At 35.9% G+C, this 20,449-nt stretch overlaps 2 protein-coding genes across 3 annotated transcripts in view; both read right to left on the bottom strand.

Annotated features, from left to right (window-relative positions):
- Positions 1-364: 364 nt before the first annotated feature.
- LOC135837230 (uncharacterized) lies at positions 365-16,543 on the bottom strand. Its single transcript, XM_065352438.1, has 16 exons — positions 16,405-16,543; positions 14,115-14,175; positions 13,423-13,536; positions 12,942-13,100; positions 12,601-12,818; positions 11,465-11,680; positions 10,720-10,872; positions 10,419-10,540; positions 10,063-10,242; positions 9,811-9,970; positions 9,509-9,718; positions 4,233-4,417; positions 1,710-1,921; positions 1,427-1,627; positions 1,180-1,317; positions 365-1,084 (listed from the first exon to the last, which is right to left on the bottom strand). Exons 1-16 carry the CDS (start codon positions 16,448-16,450, stop codon positions 478-480), a joined length of 2,982 nt encoding a protein of 993 aa, XP_065208510.1. The 5' UTR covers positions 16,451-16,543; the 3' UTR covers positions 365-477.
- Positions 16,501-20,449, bottom strand: part of LOC135837245 (serine protease Hayan-like) — a 37,057-nt gene continuing 33,108 nt past the window's right edge. The window contains exons 3-8 of one of the 2 annotated variants that reach the window (XM_065352457.1): positions 19,779-19,846; positions 18,725-18,882; positions 18,516-18,628; positions 18,174-18,439; positions 17,935-18,098; positions 16,501-17,606 (exon numbers count right to left, since the gene is read on the bottom strand). In XM_065352457.1, coding sequence (XP_065208529.1) covers positions 17,436-17,606; positions 17,935-18,098; positions 18,174-18,439; positions 18,516-18,628; positions 18,725-18,882; positions 19,779-19,846 — 940 coding nt within the window. In that variant the 3' untranslated portion in view covers positions 16,501-17,435. The remainder of the gene's footprint in view (positions 17,607-17,934; positions 18,099-18,173; positions 18,440-18,515; positions 18,629-18,724; positions 18,883-19,778; positions 19,847-20,449) is intronic. The other variant, XM_065352458.1, reaches the window with a different exon arrangement.

Below are 20,449 nucleotides of genomic sequence, written 5' to 3'. Positions count from 1 at the left end.
TCAGTGGACACCGTGGATTTGCCCTTTTTTTTTTTAAACAATTGCGTTGAAAACTTTTTTTTTTCGTTTTAGTTTTTTCAGTTTTCATAGACCTGACGAAAATCCCGAATACGGGTTTTCTTAATTTTTAAACCCATAAAATCTACAGAAAGCCAACTGAATTTTTGGACCGCGAGAATTCCAGTCAAATTCGATTTCTTCTAGATCAGAATCCTGCTGAACCGTAGATTATTTTGAGAATTTCATCCTTTAGAACACAGTGTGATTATTTTATTTCTCTCTGTGTGAGAAAATTTGTTTGGATTCGGTAGACACATTATGCTGAAATAATTAAAAAGATGTGTAGAATCTCACAAAGCTTTTATTAAATTTCTCATCAATCGCATATCAGAGTAAAGAAACAGTACCTAATTTCATATTAAGATGGTTAAATGCTTGAAATTCAATAGAAATTTTCAATGTAAATTACAGTAAAAATTATGTATAAGGGGTCGGTCTAAGAACAGTGCCCCAGAACGTTATGACCTTGGTTTTATCATCGTAAATAAAAAAAATAAAAGGTCTGTCACAGGTGAAATTGATGTATTTATCATTGTTGATATGACTAATAGTAGTACCTACGTTGGTTGTGGCATCACCAGCCTTCTCATTTACGTCTATTACAACTCTTTGCAAAATTTCTGAGACGTGTATCTGTTTATCGGTAATTTTACTGAAGTCGGCTCTTACTGGATCGAACATAGGTTCCATGTACCAGTACTGTAATCCTGGTTTCATGTTATACGACATTTCTAGGTGCATTTTTGGTATAGCATAAGAAACTTCGGATATTCTGGATTCCTCTGCTTTTGCGATAAATCCTGTGAAATCATAGTGTTGTAGCCACCTTCTAAGATTTTTCAACGTCACGTTCTGTGTCGGTAACATAACGCACATGTGCATTGATTTATTTTTATATGGCAGTATGATCGCTCGATAGCCGATCTCTTTGTCTTCATAATACGGTATCGGTGCTCGACCAAACATCATTTCTACTCGAATATCAACGTTTTCTCCATTTTTCCCTTTCGTGAAGAATAATTGCCTGAAATACAGATAAGTACACGAATTATGTTTCGGAAGTCTGTTTTCGAAATTTCTTGATTTTATGCTTATAGATGAATTTTAAAAGTAGCATACTGTCTGGTTTCCAAAAATGGATATTCCCAATCGCCATTATTTAAATATGAAACACCAATTGCTAAAAATATAGTTGATTGGTTGATGGGCAAATGTGTCATTTCTTTGATTTGATTTGCGCTGTGATCGGATACCCATCTGAAAAATAATGTATCTGCTTGAGATTGTACAAAACACTAGTGATGCTCTATCTTATGCGTTTTCGAAGGTATCGTATTCAAATTTCAAGTACTGAATTACTACTCACTTATTGACAGCAATTTCTGATTCCTTACCACCGTTTCTATAATCTAATTTTATGACATTAGCGTTGTATAAACGTTTAACTTGATTAATGAATGTTGGCTGTATTGAATATTCTTTTTGTAAAAATAAGGCAACTTCGTCTGTCATATGTGTATTCACTTCGTGTGCCAAGTTCGCCAATTGTTGATGAGATTCTTCTGCTCTATGGGCGAATGTACCGACAACATTATTAGATAAGAATATCCATCAAGACGAACTTCAGCATGGATCGATGAAATAGTCACCTGTAGATCTGATTCTTGAAGGTCAAAATATTGTTGTGAAACGAATTTACTAATTCTGTTTCTGTTTTCCTTGCACTGCCCAGTGTAATTGCAGCCAATATTTTCACCATATTCAGTGGGTCCACTATAAAATTTTCGTTTGGATTCGATTCGGAAAACGCGTGGTCATGATCCAATACGTGATGGTATATTCCTTTTGCAAAACCCTGGCGCTGAGGAAATGATAGGTTTACTAACGCATCAATAACAGAATAAAGAGTACCCCCGGATAAGATAGCAAAATGCCCTTAACCTCGGATTTTGATGAAACTCAAAGGGTATGTTTAGTACCCCCAAAAAATAATTTTGGGCCCATAGCCCGCTCCCCACCCCTCCCCCATCAGCCAGGGGGGCCAAACAACGCGTTTTTCAGGGGAAAAATTCTGTATCAGCGCGTAATCCAGATAAATTTATTCTGTAAACGAATGTTAGAGGGTACATGGGCGTACCTCCCTGAATTTTTTCAGAATTTTTCATCGCATGGGGGGAGAAGGGCGGACGAAAAAAAACTTTAAATCGGCATTACTCCGGAACAAAAAAACATACCAGAACGATTTTTTCGTCAAATATGTATCTTTAGGTCTACTTTCTATAGAAGTCATCACCCGGCCATTTGGAGTGGTGGGTCAAGCTCAAAAGCTCAAAAAACTCTCAAAAAACCACGTTTTTTATGTTTTTCTCCAAAAATGGTGGACAAATGGCGGAAATCGAAGAGAAACAAGTTGTTCAGCGTGAAATTTCACCTCAGAATTGTGCAATTGAAAATTCATTTATACCGCGTGATCGTAAAACACGTGCAGAAGTATTTGTGCTTATAATTATCAAGATGGCTTGAAGGGTAGGTATTCCTGGGTAAAATAGGTGAAATGCCCCTGTCCTCGGATTTCTGAAATTTTGATGAAACATTGTTGGGTACCATTAAAAAAAATGTCGGAGCCAAAAAATTCCCCCCACCCCACCTCCCTGGCTCACAATAGTGAAAAACCGTCTTTTTCGGGGAAAATTGCATGCTTCAACGAGTTTTGAAAAAAAAATCTGTATTCACTCAAAATACTTGAAGAAGATATGGTCCTATGAGAAATTCTGAAAAAATTCAGGGGGGTACCCCCATGTACCCTCTAACTATATTCGTTTACAGAATAAATTTATCTGGATTACGCGCTGATACAGAATTTTTCCCCTGAAAAACGCGTTTTTTGGCCCCCCTGGCTGATGGGGAAGGGGTGGGGAGCGGGCTATGGGCCCAAAATTATTTTTTGGGGGTACTAAACATACCCTCTGAGTTTCATCAAAATCCGAGGTTAAGGGCATTTTGCCTATCTTATCCGGGGGTACCCTTTGCCTAGCCTATAATATCTTTGTATGAAAATTCATCAAAAAAGTCTCTCTCTGGCTCTCTAAAAAGAAACATAGCCTGCAATCGACTATGTATTTTTTTGAAATCAGCAAAAGCATGCCCGTTGTATTGTTTGATTTGCTGATGCGGAATGTTGTGAACTTTTGGAGTCGTTAGCTTCAGAATTTAATACTGTCTGGTTTTCTGGCTGCAGGTAAACAGAAATCGCTCAGTTTAATTTCAGCAATTTAGTAATTTGCTAAAAATGGAACATAAGTTGATGCAGTCTACACCTTTTATATCAGACGAAACTCAAAAATCGGTACAAATGTAGGTTTAGGTACCACTGAATGATACATAATAGTGTGCATTGTTCAGAATTAAATGACGCGACGGTAGGTAGATACCCCTACCTACTCAGTTTATTTTATGAGGAAGATATTTCTATGAGCAGGAAAATTTTTGAACCAATAAAGCTAGGTAATAATAGGTACAGTGAATCTGATCATGTTCACACAAATGGATTGTTTTTTAAAACCATCAATATACTAAAGTCCATTTTTACAACATCCGATTAAAGTTGAACAGTCCGTTAACGCTCGGTTGCGCATAAATTTTGATTCAAATTTTATGCGCAACCGACCGTAAAAATGGACCTAAGAATGCACAATTCAGCGTTTTGGCCAATTTATAAGAATTAAGATTCCACGAAACCGAACGCAGAGTATCGAATTATAATCATTTCCCTCAACCTCGACCTCAACTTCAACGTAATTTTTTCCCCCAAGTCCACAGTGCAGATCCGATCCAGACTTCGAATTTTCGATCTCGGTGTAATGAGAAATAAAAGAATCGTGTTGGTGTCAACTGAACATTCGATTTAGTCGTTTCGGATGGAACTCCGGAAACTTAACAACTCTGCTCCACCCCCCCCCCCTTCACCACGAATAACCAATAACGGCTTTTGAAGTTTCTTTTTCAATATTTCAATTTTTGAGCTGGGAACTTTCTTTCCTTTTCGATAAAATCTAAATTGTATGTTCTTAGACACCCTGTAGTTATTCGTAATCCATGATATAGATGCAAATTCAGCATTTATGCTGACTGAAGTTCCTCATGATGGGATCATTGAGAGCAAAAAGTTTTACCTCTGACGATGAAAACGATTGTGTAGAGTTTGGCAGTGAACAGCATATTTTTTCCGTACCATCAGCATCGTGACCACAAAATATTGCTCTTCTGGTTATAATAAGATGATCAGCCATTAAACAGTCTTCAATCTTCATACAATTATTAACATCGTAATCCTCGCAAATACGTTTTCCTAACGTTTCTAAAACATATTATGTAGGTACTCGTAAATAACTGAACAACTAATGATTTAAATCTAAAGCGACAGATAGTAAGGTCCCAATCAACTATCCGCTCTATTGGAATGTTAAAAGCGATTTTATGATTGATTATTGTTCTACACCCATGAACGAATAAATTTAGCTTGTATACCCATTTTTCCCCTCCCCCCTTTCCGAGGATCCACCCCCCTAACTTGAAAATCGCTCTATCTCCTCATCTATGGGCTGTACGAAAATTTTTTTCAAACTTAAGTTGTTCCTTGATGTCTTTTCTACAATTTTAGTTATTAGAAAAATTCAGTTTGGAGCAACCCCTACCCCTCCAGAACTCAAAACTTATTTCTAAGAAAAGTCAAAATCACATTTTTCGCATTTTTATGGGGAAATATCGAAAAAAATGAAAAACTGAATCACTGAAAGTGTTCGAAATGAAATCCCCTTTCAAATGAGCTATATCAGGATCCCCTCTCCCCCCTCCTTGAGGATCCACCCCCTTCCCCCCTTTCCCGACCCATCTATAATGGGCTGTACGTGAAAATTTTTCAAACAAAAGTTTTTTGCAAAATTGAGTTTGGAGCGATCTTCGCGCCTCAAAAAGTCCAAAAACTCAAAAAGTCAACGTTTACAATTTTTACATCTTCGATATTTAATTTGCTCCCCCAGTGTTCCGCGAAAGTTGGGAAAAGTTGGGAAATGTGAGAAATTCAAGAAAGTTGGGAAAATACCAACAATATTTTAAAAATTCAATTTTACAGTCACAGAAGTTTATTTATCAGGGCAATCGCTCTTAATAAATTAACCACTTCCTCAACTTTTGAAGCCAAATCTGTATCTGTATCTATGATTTTCCCAATTTTTGATATTGAAATATGTAGTTGGAAATTTGGAAGAATGTCTGAAATTTTATCCAGATTCCAATGCAAAACCTGGTGAAAATTCGGGATTTGTCGGAAAAATCGTTAATTATTTTCCGACAAAATCACCGATCCATTCTCAAAATTCTTATTTTATTTTATTTTTTTAAAGCTTTCGTCCTCACCTTGCTCGGGCTGAATTGTTGTAACTTTTCGCGTCAAAATTACTGCAGTTTTGTTTCTTGAAGTTACAAATTTTGAAAAGTTTTTGCTCTCGCTTCGCTCGAGCCAATTTAGTTCTCTTTTTTATGCTTAAAATGTTAAGAAACTATTGATGACATTTTTCAAAGTTGAGATCAGCAAAGTTGAATTTTTACATTAAGATGTTTTTCTACTTTTTGAATTACAAATTTTTCAAAGCTTTTCCCCTCGTAACGCTCGGGTCAATTTGATTCTCTTCTACTAAAATACATACAATTCTAAGAAACGTATGATTGATTTTAAAAAATGTTGAGATCAGAAAACCGAATTCTTTTATTAAAATTGATCGATGTTATTCTACTTTTCAAATCATCAATTTTCCAGAACTTTTGCCCTCGCTTCGCTCGGGCCATTCAAAGTGCTGCTTTTAAAATTTTCAAGAATACGAAAATTAAACAGAAAAATTCCAGAACTACTCAGTAGTCATGATAGTCAAAGCTTATGTTAAATGCTAATTCTTCTTTTTTTTTCTGTGTCGATCAACTAGCTATTCAAAATTTCCTGATACCACAGTGTTCAGCACGTTAAAATTTTGATTAAGTATTATCGGGAAAGTTACTTTTTTGTCGGCGAAATGTCGTGATACAACGCCCCCCACCCCCTTTGTATGTATAACTACGCTATTTTTTCACCCACATTTTCTGTCAAATTATGTACCTAGTCACACCTGGTTGGAAATTTTACGGTTTTTGCCCTCCCAGCAAAACCACTTCGCGAATCGATTGTTTGAAAAATTTTCACGTACAGCCCATTATAGATGGGTCGGGAAAGGGGGGAAGGGGGTGGATCCTCAAGGAGGGGGGAGAGGGGATCCTGATATAGCTCATTTGAAAGGGGATTTCATTTCGAACACTTTCAGTGATTCAGTTTTTCATTTTTTTCGATATTTCCCCATAAAAATGCGAAAAATGTGATTTTGACTTTTCTTAGAAATGAGTTTTGAGTTCTGGAGGGGTAAGGGTTGCTCCAAACTGAATTTTGCTAATATACCCTATTGACAATTTCAAGTGGCAGAATGCTAGCAACAGTGCTAGCATGGCCATGCTAGCACTGGTTGCACCATTTTGAACACCTTTCCTAGCATATCTGCTAGCAAACTGTTGCCAGCACAATGCTAGGAAAATGGTACTAGCACCACGCTAGCAGCATTTTTCTAGCATTATGCTAGCGACGGTTTGCTAGCAGATATGCTAGTAGAGGTGTTCAAAATGGTGCTATTGGTGCTAGCATAGTCATGCTAGCATATTTCTAGCATATGCTGGCATACAATTGGCATAATTCAAGCAGGAGGACCAGCATTATGCTAGCATCCGTTTGCTAGCAGATATGCTAGTGCAGGTGTTCAAAATGGTGCTACTGGTGCTAGCATGATCTTGCTAGCTTTTTGCTAGCTTATGCTAGCATGTGTATAATAAGTATAATGCTAGAAGTGTATTAATTTCTTTATAAAAGAATAGGGTATTTCTAATTATGGTATGTTTCCCAAAAATATCCAAAAATGGGCAATTGCCCCACAATGCTAGTTTAGAACTAGCATTGCACTAGCATCTTGTGCTAGTATAAACTGAGTGATTAGTTTGCCAACTTCACTCTTCTTAATTTAAACAAGAAACTGCATTGAGCTTATATTCGATTTGACTACATACTTCATCTAAGAGAAGTTAAATGTATCATGATAAAGAACAACGCTAGCAAGTTGCTAGCATTATGCTAGCACTTGACTGCTAGCACCTGGATAAGAAGTCGTTTAACAAAAATCCAGCACCATGCCAGTACTTTGACTGCTAGCTTTACCAAGGTGAGAATAGCGCTAGCAGTAGACTAGTGCAAGTTTACCAGTGATTGTCTTTCTAGCATGTAACTAGCAGATTGCTAGCATGCCTTATGCTAGCACCATTACAGGGTGCTAGCAATGCACTAGAAATATGCTAGTAGTGACTGCTAGCTTTACTCAGTGGTTATGCTGCTAGCATGAAACCAGCAAATTGCTGACCTGTCTTTTGCTAGTTCACCTTCACCACTTCACCTCATGCTAGCACCATACTAGTTCTATGCTAGGATGAATTTTTCAATAAAATGTCTGCTGGCAAAGTGCTAACACCATTCTAACTGGTAATCTGCTAGTTGATTCCATGCTAGCACCATGCTAGTATTCTGCTAGGATTAACTAGTGTCTGGCTAGCGTACTTTTTACTAGCTCATATCATGCTAGCAACATGGTAGCTTAATGCTAGGAGAAACTGCCAGCATCGCTCGGTAATTATGACGCTAGGATATAACTAGCATGTTGCTAGCATACATCGTGCTAGCTCATCTCAGGCTAGTATAATGGTAGAATTTTGCTAGCAAGAACTACTAGGATCACTCGATAATTATGGTGCTGGGTTTTAACTAGCATATCCCTAGCATACATTTTGCTAGATAATCTCACATTAGCAATATGATAGCATCATGCTAGCAGGGACAAACTGGCATTAAAAAAAGGTAATTATGAGGCAAGGGTTTAACTAGCACATTGCTCGCATACATTTTGCTAGCTCACCCCATGCTAGCGATATGATAGCATCATGCTAGTATGAACTGCTAGCATCACTTGGTAATTAAGGGGCAAGGGTTTAACTAGCATATTGCTAGCATGCATTGTGCTAGCTCATCTCATATTAGATATATGATAGCATTTTGCTAGCGGGAAATGCTAGCTTCATTCGGTAGTTATGTTGCTAGCGTGTAGCTAGCTCAATGCTAGCATACTTCTTGCTAGTTTGTATCGTGCTAGTAATAAGCTGGCATTTTGCTAGCATGTTATGCCAGTTCATTTCATGCTAGCATAACGCTAGTATCATGCTAGTTTCCTGCTACTGATGCTAGGTGGGTGCTACTAATGCTAGCATTCTGCTAGTAAAATTGTCAATAGGGAACTAAAATTGTAGAAAAGACATCAAGGAACAACTTTTGTTTGAAAAATTTTTTCGTACAGACCATAGATAAGGAGATAGAGCGATTTTCAAGTTAGGGGGGTGGATCCTCGGAAAGGGGGGAGGAGAAAATGGACGTACAAGCTAAATTTATTCGTTTATGGGTGTAGAACAATAATCAATCATAAAATCGTTTTTAACATTCCCATCGAGCGGATCGCCTTTTTTCGGGCAATTGGGACCCTACTAAGATGCAATCGCTTGAAAAATTATGTCGTTATTGTATGTATTACTGTGTTATGTAGGAGATTTGTTTTTAAAAAATTCAGGGAAGACCTTTAATTAAGTTGTTCAGAAAATATTTGACCTCACAAAAAAATCAAAATTCAAAAAAATTAAATTTTTAATTTCAAACATATAAAAAAGTCTAAATTTATTCAGTCGTCTTATTTTGACCTCTCTCTGATGTATTTCATGAAAAAGTTGATAAAAATTACACTCATAGCAAAAAAATTAAAATTCGTTTATTTTTTGAATTTTTTTCGAATTTATTGATTTTTTGTGATGAATTCATTTCATCGAGTGAACGGGGTTTTTCAACTTTTTCAACAGATACGTAAAAATAGGGGTCATAATGGATTAACTTCACCAATCAAAACTTTTTTTCATGTTTTAAATAAAAAAATCGCATTTTTTCGCCAGGTAACTTTCAACTTTTCAAAATCGTCTTTAAGAAATAAAGCCAACCCAATTTCTTAATGTTGTTCAGCACGAAAAGTTGTCCATAATATGTTTTTTAAAGAATTTTTTAAGGTCGGAACGATATGAAAACAACGTTTTGAAACTTTTCGAGCTAATTTTTCGTACGAATAAAAGTGGCAACACGGATTTTTATATCACCAAAAAGCGCCTTTCGAAACCCCTAATTATTGAAAAAAATGTCATTTTCGTAGGCCTAATAGGTATAGGTATGTACTTTGGTAGATAGTAGATAGTATAGATACTTCACCTACCATATACTTTCCTGATTATTACAACTCACCCAATGAATTTTTTTTCGAAGGTGACATTATATTATTGTTAACTTCATCTCGCATCCGTAGAATCCAATCGATATGATCTGTCAAATCTGTAAACGCTGCTATAGAAGTTTCTGAGCTTCGCTTCACGCTAACAATGCCTCGAAGGTAGTAAAATGGACCATCTCGAAGTAAAAAACCTCCTCCACTATCTCCCTGCAGTACACCAGCACCTTGAAAATGATAATTTGCTATGTAGTCGGACGTACGTGTAGTTTGTCTTTGTTATATTATTGTTGTATGTAGTATCATAAATCAAACTTACCACCTTCTTTGCCAGCGCAGAATTTATCCAAAGTTATAAATGGTTTAAAATCATCTGGCACGATGTCATAGCAACGTTGCCGACTGATGAAAGGCAAATTGACAGTCGTTAAGTTTTCACTATACTTTCCTTCGTGTTCAATCCTACCCCATCCTGAGACCTGAATTTTATTTCAAAATGAAAAGATCTTTCTTTCATTGAGCAATGAACTGCCGGCCGGTTATTAGAGTAAAACTAATGATAGACGATTACTTTTCCCAGGGTATCTTCTTCAGGATACGTTATTCTACCACTGCCAGTCCAATCGATGCATGCTGGCAAAACTGTCGCACTTATATCGAGTTTTTCTTTCAAAATGAGTGCGACTATATCGGCTGTGTTGTAATTTGTGTTCCCGAAGTAACCTTTTCCTGCAAATTGTATTTCTTTTATCTGAAATTGTATTTATTGCGTATGCATGAGCAATTTGGAAATAAATCTGTACCTGTTTGTGTGTTCAAATTTGCTACTGTCCAATGTTACTTGTACATAGACATACCTACACGTAAGTTAGTTATCTTACGGAATAATTATATGTACTTAACATCTATTTTGCAGATATCTCTTACCTTGAAGACCTTTTGATTGCGATTATCTCTTATAGAATAATTTCGGCTGACTTTACTGGCAACCACTTCATAATTGGTGGTGTTTGTGGTGGGTTTGTTATCTTCTTCGAAACAGTGTGCAGCTGAAAAGTATTTCTGAATTGGATCAACCTTGATGATTTTGGAATTTTCAATGCAAAAATTGAATTTTTTGATGAGCAAGTACATATGTAGATAGTAGATGACTGCTTTCGCTCCATATAAATGAGTTTGTGGACATTCTAATTATATTGCAGAATTTTTTACGTCCCTACTCACTTACCTGATAAAACTATGTATGGACTTATGATCGTGCCACCACAAATTAGAACTTTCTTTGCATTATAGATTGCAACGTGCCAAGGAGAATCACTTATACTTTCTTCAACTCCGCCTTTAATTAATTTCTTGGGGTTCGTATATGGTCGACCACATTCTGCAAAAGTAAAATTCTTATTTGAAATAAAATCCATGTCAAAAAGTTTCGCATTATGACCATGGCAGAGATGAAACTGTGAATTTTTGTTTTTTGCGAACAAGGGAACATGATTCACACCCCTTCCTTCCAATTTAGATTGATCTGTAGCTCATTGAAAGAACATAATGTCACTTGTTCAATTTTTAAGAATTTAGGAAGTACTTGACAGAAAAATTTTATAGGGATGAGATTGATGAGAACCTTGAAATAGGTTTGCATACGTACTCCACTTCTCCCGCAACGAATCGATTCTGCCATTTTCTAGCCAACCTGGAGCATCCAGCTAGTGTTAATTTTTTTCTGCAATTTTAAATTAATCCAGCAGGCGTTAATCTACTTTGGAAGTTGAAAATTTCGTTCTGAGGTCTACATGACATGCTCTTTCAGTGAGTCAAAGCTAGTTGAGCTAAATCGGAGTTGATGGGTTGTAAAGGTTTCCTCATAAATGGGGCGTGGGTGGTTGGTGGTCATTAGTATCTTCTGCGATGCTCTAAGACGATACCTTTAGCAAACAGTATTCATTATGAATTAATTATGCACCTATACTTACCAGGAATGCAAGAGAACAATGTCTTATCCCATTTTCCATTCTCTTTGCATGTAATTTCTCTGTAATCAGGAACGAAATCGCCGTATTTGTGCAATTCTTTGCAGACAGGGCGAATTTTACTCCCTGCTAGCAGAGCATTTTCGTCACATGGAATATTCACACCTTTGCGATAGCATTTCATGTCAATATTCACCGGATTCAATTTTTCGCATTTCTCTATAAAAATATGTATATGAGTCGTGTAGATTGATCAATTATCTTTAGTGTGCGTAGCGCATTATTGGTCTTGGTTTGAGTTCGCGAATTCCGAATATTTATTGAAAATTTCGTAATTTGGAGACAATGCGGAATTAATGACAATTTATGTATTCTTAATCTGATAATTTGAAGGGGGTGTGGAATTTTGAAAATTGGTAATTCACGAACAGTGCGAACTCTGAAAAACAATTTGTAATCCAGATGCGATAAGAGTTCTGAAAATTGATTCAAAATTGTGTAATTTGTGGACAATGTGAATTTAAAAATTGACTTGAAATTCACATTGTCCACAAATTACATAATTTTGAATCAATTTTCAGAACAATGGGAATTTAGAAAAATGCTTTACATTTTTGTCATTCAGAGGCTATGTGAATTTCGAAAATTGATTGAAAATTTTATAATTTGGTGGCAATAAGAATTCTGAAGAATGCTTTAAAATTTTGTAGTTTTTGGACAATGTGAATTCTGATAATTGAGTTAGAATTTTGTACTTTGGAGGCAATGTGAATTTTGAAAATTGATTTACAAATTTCATGATTTGAAGACAAAGGAAACTCCGAAAATGCAATTTGAAAATGATTTAGAATTTAGAGGCAAAGTAAAATATAAATTATTTTGAAATTTTGTAATTTGGAGGAAATGTGAATTCTCAAAATTAATTTAAAATTTGTAATTTTAAAGGAAATGTGAATTCTGTAAAATTAAGTATTAATTAAAATTTCGTTCTCAGACCAAAACCAATATGCGTTTTGCATCTACACGAGTACCATGCTGCATTTATCATTTGTTGATGTTTTATTGCTATTTATTAACACTGTGCCTATGATTGATGAGTCATCTATGCATTATGTACATGCCAAAAGCCATTTACTTACTAAAACAGTTCTCAAATGGAGGCTGCCAGTTATTATTATAGCAAAAAGACGGCGAAGGTTCTTTTTCTGGATAATAATTCGGCTTACACTTGATCGTGGCGACAGTCAATTTGGGAACATTATATCCGTTTCGGACACCACAAGATTTTAATGGGGTTTCGTCACAATTGTAAGTTATGACTTTATCGAGAGATGGCGGAGGTTCAGGGCACGAATCACTGTATGAAAATAATAATTATAGTTTCCAATTACGAGTAAAATAGCATTTCAATCATCATCTCATCAAGAAATACCTATGTATGGATAGTAAAGTTCGTTGTTTACCCTTATCCAATACCTACCCAGCTGCTCGTTTGCTTCTGTTTGATTTGCGAATAAGAGTCGTATTACATGCTTGTGGTGTTTCATCGGAACCATCGATGCACTGTTTAAGGCCATCGCATAAGTATTCCTTACTAATGCAAGCTCCATAACCGCACTGAAAGGTTTGATCGTTGCATCTAAAAATGGGGAGAATCATTGTTTTAAATTAAACAATCCGGTCTCATGTAAAGTAAAGTACAATTTTTTTTCAATTCCAGCTTCAATAAAGTTATTGAATGCAAAAATTCATAAATGAAGGAGTATAGCTCCACTAGTTTTTTTTCATCTTTAATACTGCTATTTTCAAAAAAACTGGAAAAATGGCCAAAAACCCGTGACTTTTTTTCTGGGGAATTTTTTTGAATCCGGCGGATTTCAGATTTGGTAGTACTTCGTAGTTCGTACAACAGCAATAATATTATATTTAATCAATAAAGCTTAATCAATTTTTGCACTAACGATATATTCCTACACTGATCTCGCGTCTCATCTGAGTTATCATCACAGTCTGGTATTCCATCGCAAACAAATATCCTTGCTATGTAGTGTCCATCATCGCAACGAAAGTCCTGGCTGTTGGCATTAAAATTAAAATCATGCACTAATGAGGGTTTGTAGCAAACGTTATATTCAACAAGGTAACTTTTCGAACTCTCTGGCTTTTCTGGAAGTTCTGGGAGAAGCATGCAAAAAAAAAAAACTCCATGATCTTAATCTTTGATTGTTAGTGTCGAATTTTTGATCAACTTTTTAACATTCATTATTTTTAACAAATTTCTAGTAGTCAATTTGAACGCATTTAAACAACCCTTGAAATTCTTCAAAAACGGTTTGCTCCCCTAGGTTGATGAAATGAGCCAAGTAATTTCATTCTTCTATCATTTTCATCTAGAAAGAGTCAGATTTGATGGTCTTTCTTTTCCTTATGAAGGTGCTTATTTAAAATTTTTTGACGCAACAGCGTGTAGTTCTAGATTCACAAAAATATACCCAACTTGAACTGCTAATAATTTGTTTTTTTTTCTTTTGCATGCTGTTTCCAGGTATCCACGCTATGTACAAGTTTTTGGTTGGACCGTTGGAGACGGAGAGTTCAAAAAGTTCCTTCCTCTATTAATGGAATGTTTGTTTCAAATTCCACTTGAACCTACTCTGGATTGTGATCAACTATCTCTCCTTTTTCTGGATTTGATGCACTTGACGTAAGTAGAACTGTAACAGTTGCATAAACATAATACACGTTCAATTTTCATCAAACCGGTTAACTTTTAAATGGCCGAAACTATGGGGATGATTATTCCTTTTTCAGCTGTTTCCTGTTCTGTTTTTTGTTTTAATAATGAATTCTCAAGATGATGAAAAAGAAACCCATTTTCGTCATCTCTGAATTTCTCATAGACAGGGCTGTGGAGAAACAAATTGATCTGAGCGAAGCGAGGGCAAAAGGCAAAAGGTTTTGAAAATTTGATTTCGAGAGGCCTAAAAACGATGTTTTTTCAGGAAGTTGAATTTTAAAAAAAAGAGGAGAGGTCAGAACGAAGCGAGAGCCAAAAATAGTCAAATCTAGAGCATCGGATGCATTAAATGTGCTCAAATTTTAAGTGAATGTTTATCATGACAATTAAAAGAAACCTATGCATGGATTTGTCGCTACGTTGAGTAGATTTCGAAAAAATGTGGTTTGAAAAAATGTTGTATTTTTCGTAAAAAGTACATTGAAAACTATTCAACGTATCGACGAAATCATGCATGAGTTTTGTTTAATTGTATTGAAAAACATGTGCATGTTTTAAATGAACCAATTTCATGCGTCTGAGGCACCGCAATTTGACATCGAGGTTTTGCAGGCGAACCGATACTAAGAAGGGAACCTCTTGAGGTGTCCGCCTCCGATTTGAACGGGACCGCGATTTTTGGAAAGAGCTTGTTCTAAAACCCCCAAAACCCAAATTTTCAGCTGCCCAAGTTCATTTTTCGATTTTTGGCGAATTTTTGAAAATCCAAAATTGATTATTTTGGAGATTTATGCTTTTTTAAAAAAAGTACGTACTTGATCAGTAAAAATGTTCAAAATAAGTTCTAAAACTGATATTAACCCCCTCAAATCCAAATTTCGCCATTTTCAGCCATTCTGGAGCCTCCAGCGCGATTTTTCAATTTCTCCAGAATCATTAATTTGCCCCAGAAGGCGTGAATATGAAGTTGGGCAGCTGAAAATCGAGTTGTGTGTCATACTGGACCTGTTTAACGAATTTATCCACATTTCAGCCGATTCCGGAGGAGACGCCTCAAGAGTGGTTTTTTGACCAGCTTTTTTTCAAAATAAACATTTATACTTACAAAAACCAAAAATTTCCCGTTTACGAGAAAATTTTCGAAATTTGCGCAAATCGCAGTATTTTGTCATGAACTAACACCACGAGGGCGAATGTCACCATTTCCAGCAATTCTGGAGCCTCCAGCGCGATTTTTCAATTTCTCCAAGGGCTCCAGAAAGGCTGGAAATGGGGAAATTCAACCTCGTGGGCTTGATTAATGACAAAATACAGCGATTCGCGCATTTTTCAATAATTTTCTCGCAAACGAGAAATTCTTGGTTTTTGGATATTTTTATTATGAAAAAAACTGGTTAAAAACCACTCTTGAGGTGTCCCCTCCAGAATCGACTCAAATGTGGATAAATTCGTTAAACAGGTCCAGTATGACACACAACTCGATTTTCAGCTGCCCAACTTTATATTCACGTCTTCTGGAGCAAATTAAAAATTCTGGAGAAATTGAAAAATCACGCTGGAGGCTCCAGAATGGCTAGAAATGGCGAAATTTGTCCCCGTGGGGTTAGTTCATGACAAAATACTGCGATTCGCGCGAATTTCAAAAATTTCCTCGCAAACGGGAAACTTTTGTTTTTTTTTTGGATTTTTTATTTGAAAAAAACTTGTCAAAAAACCACTATTGAGGTGTCCCTCCCAAAACCGACTCAAATGTGGATAAACTTGTTAAACAGATCGAGTATAACACACTTTAACTGTCCAATTTCATATTCACGCTCTCTGGAGCAAATTAATAATTCTGGAGAAATTGAAAAATCGCGCTGGGGCTCCGAAATGGCTGGAAATGGCGAAATTTGGATTTGGGGAGTTAATATCAGTTTTAAGGCTTATTTTGAACATTTTTACTGATCAAGTACGTACTTTAAAAAAAACATAAATCACCAAAATAGTCAATTTTGGATTTTCAAAAATTCGCCAAAAATCGAAAAATGAACTTGGGCAGCTGAAAATTTGTATTTTGGGGTTTTAGAACATGCTCTTTCCAAAAATCGCGGTCCCGTTCAAATCGGAGGCGGACACCTCAAGTGGTTCCCTTGTAAGTTTATCATGTAGTTATTGCGAATATCCGCTTCAAGTGCTGTAAGTATAAAATGAAACGTATACTTACCAGTGAGGTAAATGTGTAAGTTGAATAAATGAACATAAACGTACATGTTACTGTTTACTTAGTACATATGATCTCACAATACAGATAAAATCACTTTTTATAAATTAGGTATCTAATGAAAGCTATACATTATTTCATAATACGTATCATTTTTCACATCGAATTCACGATACTTTCTGGATGATTTTTTGTTTTCATAAATAGGTATTAAATATTAACGATCAACGTAAAATCCATTTCTCTGCCGGCCATATTAACACTCCCAATGGTTAACTTGTTTTTCAACATCCAGTCAACTCTGTTCTGTCACATAAACGTATGAATGTGCGATCAAGGTTACAAAAATTTTTTGAAACGCGGATTAGAATTCGTGGAAATTGCTTGTCATAATGTATGTAGGTATAATTATACAAAACGTGTGTATGATGAAGTTATTGATGATAAATTCTTTTTTTTAAAAATAACTTCAGTACAATTTGATTGATTTTGATGTTTTAAAATAAGCTCACTAGATCAAAACTTTTGGCTGCTCAAGTAAATCATTTAGATTCGAAAGAATCTTTGAAATAATATAGAATCTTTCATCTGAATTCTCAATTTGTCAAGTTCAGTGACCTTGGGAAAATCTATGTTGTTTAGAATAGATCTGCCTTGAAGAGACAAAACAGGAGGGGAAATCCTCGCTAATTTTTTTCATCATCTTCGAAATTGCTCTGTAATTCATGTTTTAAACCATAAGAAATCAATAATTTTGAAATTTTTATGAGATTTTTTAGATTGGGAGGTGGGCTATTTTGATAGAGAACATTTTCATCTTTGTATCGGAAAGTTTAATTTTTGATTATTACTACTACTTTTTAATACTTACAATATACCTTTAAAAAATTCAAATTGAAAAAAGTATATAATATATTCTTCTATCACGGCATTGAACTACAAAACGTTCAAGTGTGAATTTTCATCTCTGCTAAACAGCTCTTCAACATGCATAAATCGCAGAAGTCATATTCCTTATTACGAATTTGCCTCTATCAAGGCCAAATTATACTCTGGATCCAATCTAGATAGTGTGAAACTTTGGTATAAATGCTGGGCGTTTCGCTATTACCACAAACACCGGGGCCAACAGATGTCACTCCTATGATATTCCACATGCAAACTTGGTCTGGTATCTGGATCTGTAGTAGTCCTTCTGAGTCACCCTGTTTGAAAACAATTATCAAAAATTATTCTAATGTCCTCTCCTGTGATATTTCATCATGTAAGCTAAAATGGGGTAATTGCAAAAATGTGGCAATTGAGGGTAAATGCAAAGGTCGGTTTTCAAATTTTAAAATAGCAATTTTCTAAAAAATTTGTGGACCGAATTGTACCAAAATTTTACCATTGACAGAGAATCACCTGAAGTATAAGTGATATAAGTTTCAGCTTCATCTGTGCAATAGTCTTCTCACAGCGCCCTCTCAAAGTGTCACTAATGGAATTTCGCTTTGTAAGTACCCTACTTCACCTTATTTAAGATTCAATTACCAGACACGTAGCCCCGCCCCTGTATGTATCTGCAGCGCAAATCATGTTACTTGAATCGTAACCACGTGATGCCCTGGTTGAATTGACTTCAAGCACATTTCCACATCTCTGATGTTCCGATATATAAATAGTCGCTTTTAATAACCGATCGTTTTTTCGTTCGTCTATGAAATGAAAATTAAATGTTACAAAACTGCTACAATGGATGAGGAGAAGGTGCACCGAAATATTTTCCATACCTGTTTCAGTTGTACCCCAACCAGTGATTTTTGCTTTAGTGTCAGCTGGAAAATCAGCAGTTGAAGTATACAGACAAGCTGGCCTTACATAAGGGCTGAATTCGACAGTAGTATTCAACTCGAAAAGTGAAATATCATTGTAGACTGATGGTGCCGTGTAATTGGGGTGGTCGTGAATTTTGACTATTCTGTAAACTTTTGGTCTGGCGTCATCTGTTGTCGAGGACAGGGCTAAATCTCCCAGTAAAACCCATCGTGCCGGACCCCTATAAACAGAGGAAAACTAATTTTGAAAACATTCTTTTCTGATACAAGATTTATTGGTTGAGGATGTCAACTTACACAGCTACAGTGCTGCTACAATGTGCAGCACTCATGACGAACTTTTCACTGATTAAACTGCCGCCGCACTCCCATATGACGCTTTCGTAGTCATTTCCATATCCAATGATAGCCTGTAGGCATTCGTGATACCAAACATTTTATTTTACTGGTATTTTAATCTTGTTGAGGGTGAAACATTCAATAGCGAAAATCGATCATTTATTTACCATATGAGGGTATTCTTTGGGTCTGGTCCTGATTCTTGCGGGCATTAACATATCCATACTAACGCAATGTTGCCGCAGGTAATAATATCCCTTCTGCCCCAGTATTTTTGCAGGTATCCATTCTTCCACGTATCTATATTTTCCATACTCTTCGCATTCTGAATTAGGAGTCATTTGATTAGATTAGATTACAAGAGTATCTTTAGAAAATCTGTTTTTTATTATGCTTGGTTTTAACCCTTTGAGACACGAGAAGAATCTGACGGATGAAAATTGAAAAATTTCATTATAATGTAAATGGGAACGAAAGCAGATTACTAAAAAAAAACAACTCGATGTTTACTCAAAGTTTCATTTTGGAGTTTCAGGAAATGCTCAAAATGGGCATTTTTTTCTATCTTGATTTCCGATGTAGACATACGAAAATTTTTCGAAAAGTTTCTCTGGATAGTGGACACAGTGGTGTAGCCAGGATTTTCTCAAGGAGGGGGCAAAACCAGATTTTTAGGCATGAAAACTCGAAATGAGGGGTAATTTTCTAGAAATCTATTGTAATGTGTGGTGATTTTATGCAAATGAAGGCAAAATTACTGCTCGAGCGAAGCGAGAGCGAAAATTTTTGGAAAAAATGGGTCCAAACAACAAAAAAACGTCCATTTTTGCATGTTTTCTTTCAAATGTTCGTTCTCAAGGGGGGCCATGGCCCCCTTCGCCTCCCCCCCTTGGCTACGCCACTGAGTGGACAATACCACCATAAAAATCAGAAAATTGAAAATTTTGAATAATATAGGTATTAACGTCAAAAACTTTTGTAACCAAAATCCAAAATTTTGAGAAAAAATAAAAAATAGTTTTCTGCATAAGTATTACCTTCTGCTTTATGGTAATATACTCCTTCCCATGCAATGAAAATTTTTTACTGTCAGGTTCTTCTCGAGTTTCAAAGGGTCAACATATTATGTATTAGAAAATTAGATTATAATTCTGTAGATGAGGTGAAGTTTGGTTATGCACTTAAATGTACATATTATAGTGTAAGTTTTTTTTCACTCACTTTGTAAAGCTACTGCTGTGGAGTTCCTGGAACTGATCGTTGGGGAAATAACGGAACGAAAATCCTGGCTGTTGGCATTAAAATTAAAATCATCCACTAATGAGGGTTTATTGCAAAAGTTATAGTATTTAACCAGGTAACTTTTCGAACTCTCTGGCTTTTCTTGAAGTTCTCGGAGAAGCATTAGGGTGCTCCTTATTTTTGAAATTGCGATTTTTTTCGCTCCCACCCCCTAAAGTGGTGACCTCTGGTGAGAAAATAATTCCCTATTTTTTATTTTTTCCATTGGGAATCGAACCGGATTTCACGTTCTCATTTGGTCCCAAACAAACTGTAGTCCCATAAGAAACCATGTCAAAATTTCAAAATTTCGAGTTCCATCATCTCTGGAAGGTCCCTTTTGAGTAAAATACACTCTCATGACGATTTTAGCCCCCTCCCATGAAAACCAAGCTGACCTCCCAGAATAGCTGAAATTCATATTATATGTGGGATGTCCTAAAATTAGTTGTTTTTGGTCTTTCCTCCTCCCAACCCACAAAGTGGTGTCCTCTGGTGAAAAAAAAACATATTCAATGTAAAATTTTAAAATTTCAAAATTTCAAGTTCTATCGTCTCCAAAAGGTCCCTTTTGAGTAAAATAGACTCTCATGACGATTTTAGCCCTCTCC

The sequence above is a fragment of the Planococcus citri genome, chromosome 2 (assembly GCF_950023065.1).
Source record: "Planococcus citri chromosome 2, ihPlaCitr1.1, whole genome shotgun sequence".
Classification (NCBI taxonomy): Eukaryota; Metazoa; Arthropoda; class Insecta; order Hemiptera; family Pseudococcidae; genus Planococcus; species Planococcus citri.
This window is presented reverse-complemented; position numbering and strand designations above follow the sequence as displayed.

Coding starts and splice junctions, on each gene's coding strand:
- LOC135837230 (XM_065352438.1), bottom strand. CDS start 16,450: ATGTACGTTTATGTTCATTTATTCAACTTACACATTTACCTCACTG. Junction 9,719..9,810: donor CTGCGCTGGCAAAGAAGGTG/GTAAGTTTGATT, acceptor ATCATTTTCAAG/GTGCTGGTGTACTGCAGGGA. Junction 1,085..1,179: donor CCATTTTTGGAAACCAGACA/GTATGCTACTTT, acceptor TCTGTATTTCAG/GCAATTATTCTTCACGAAAG.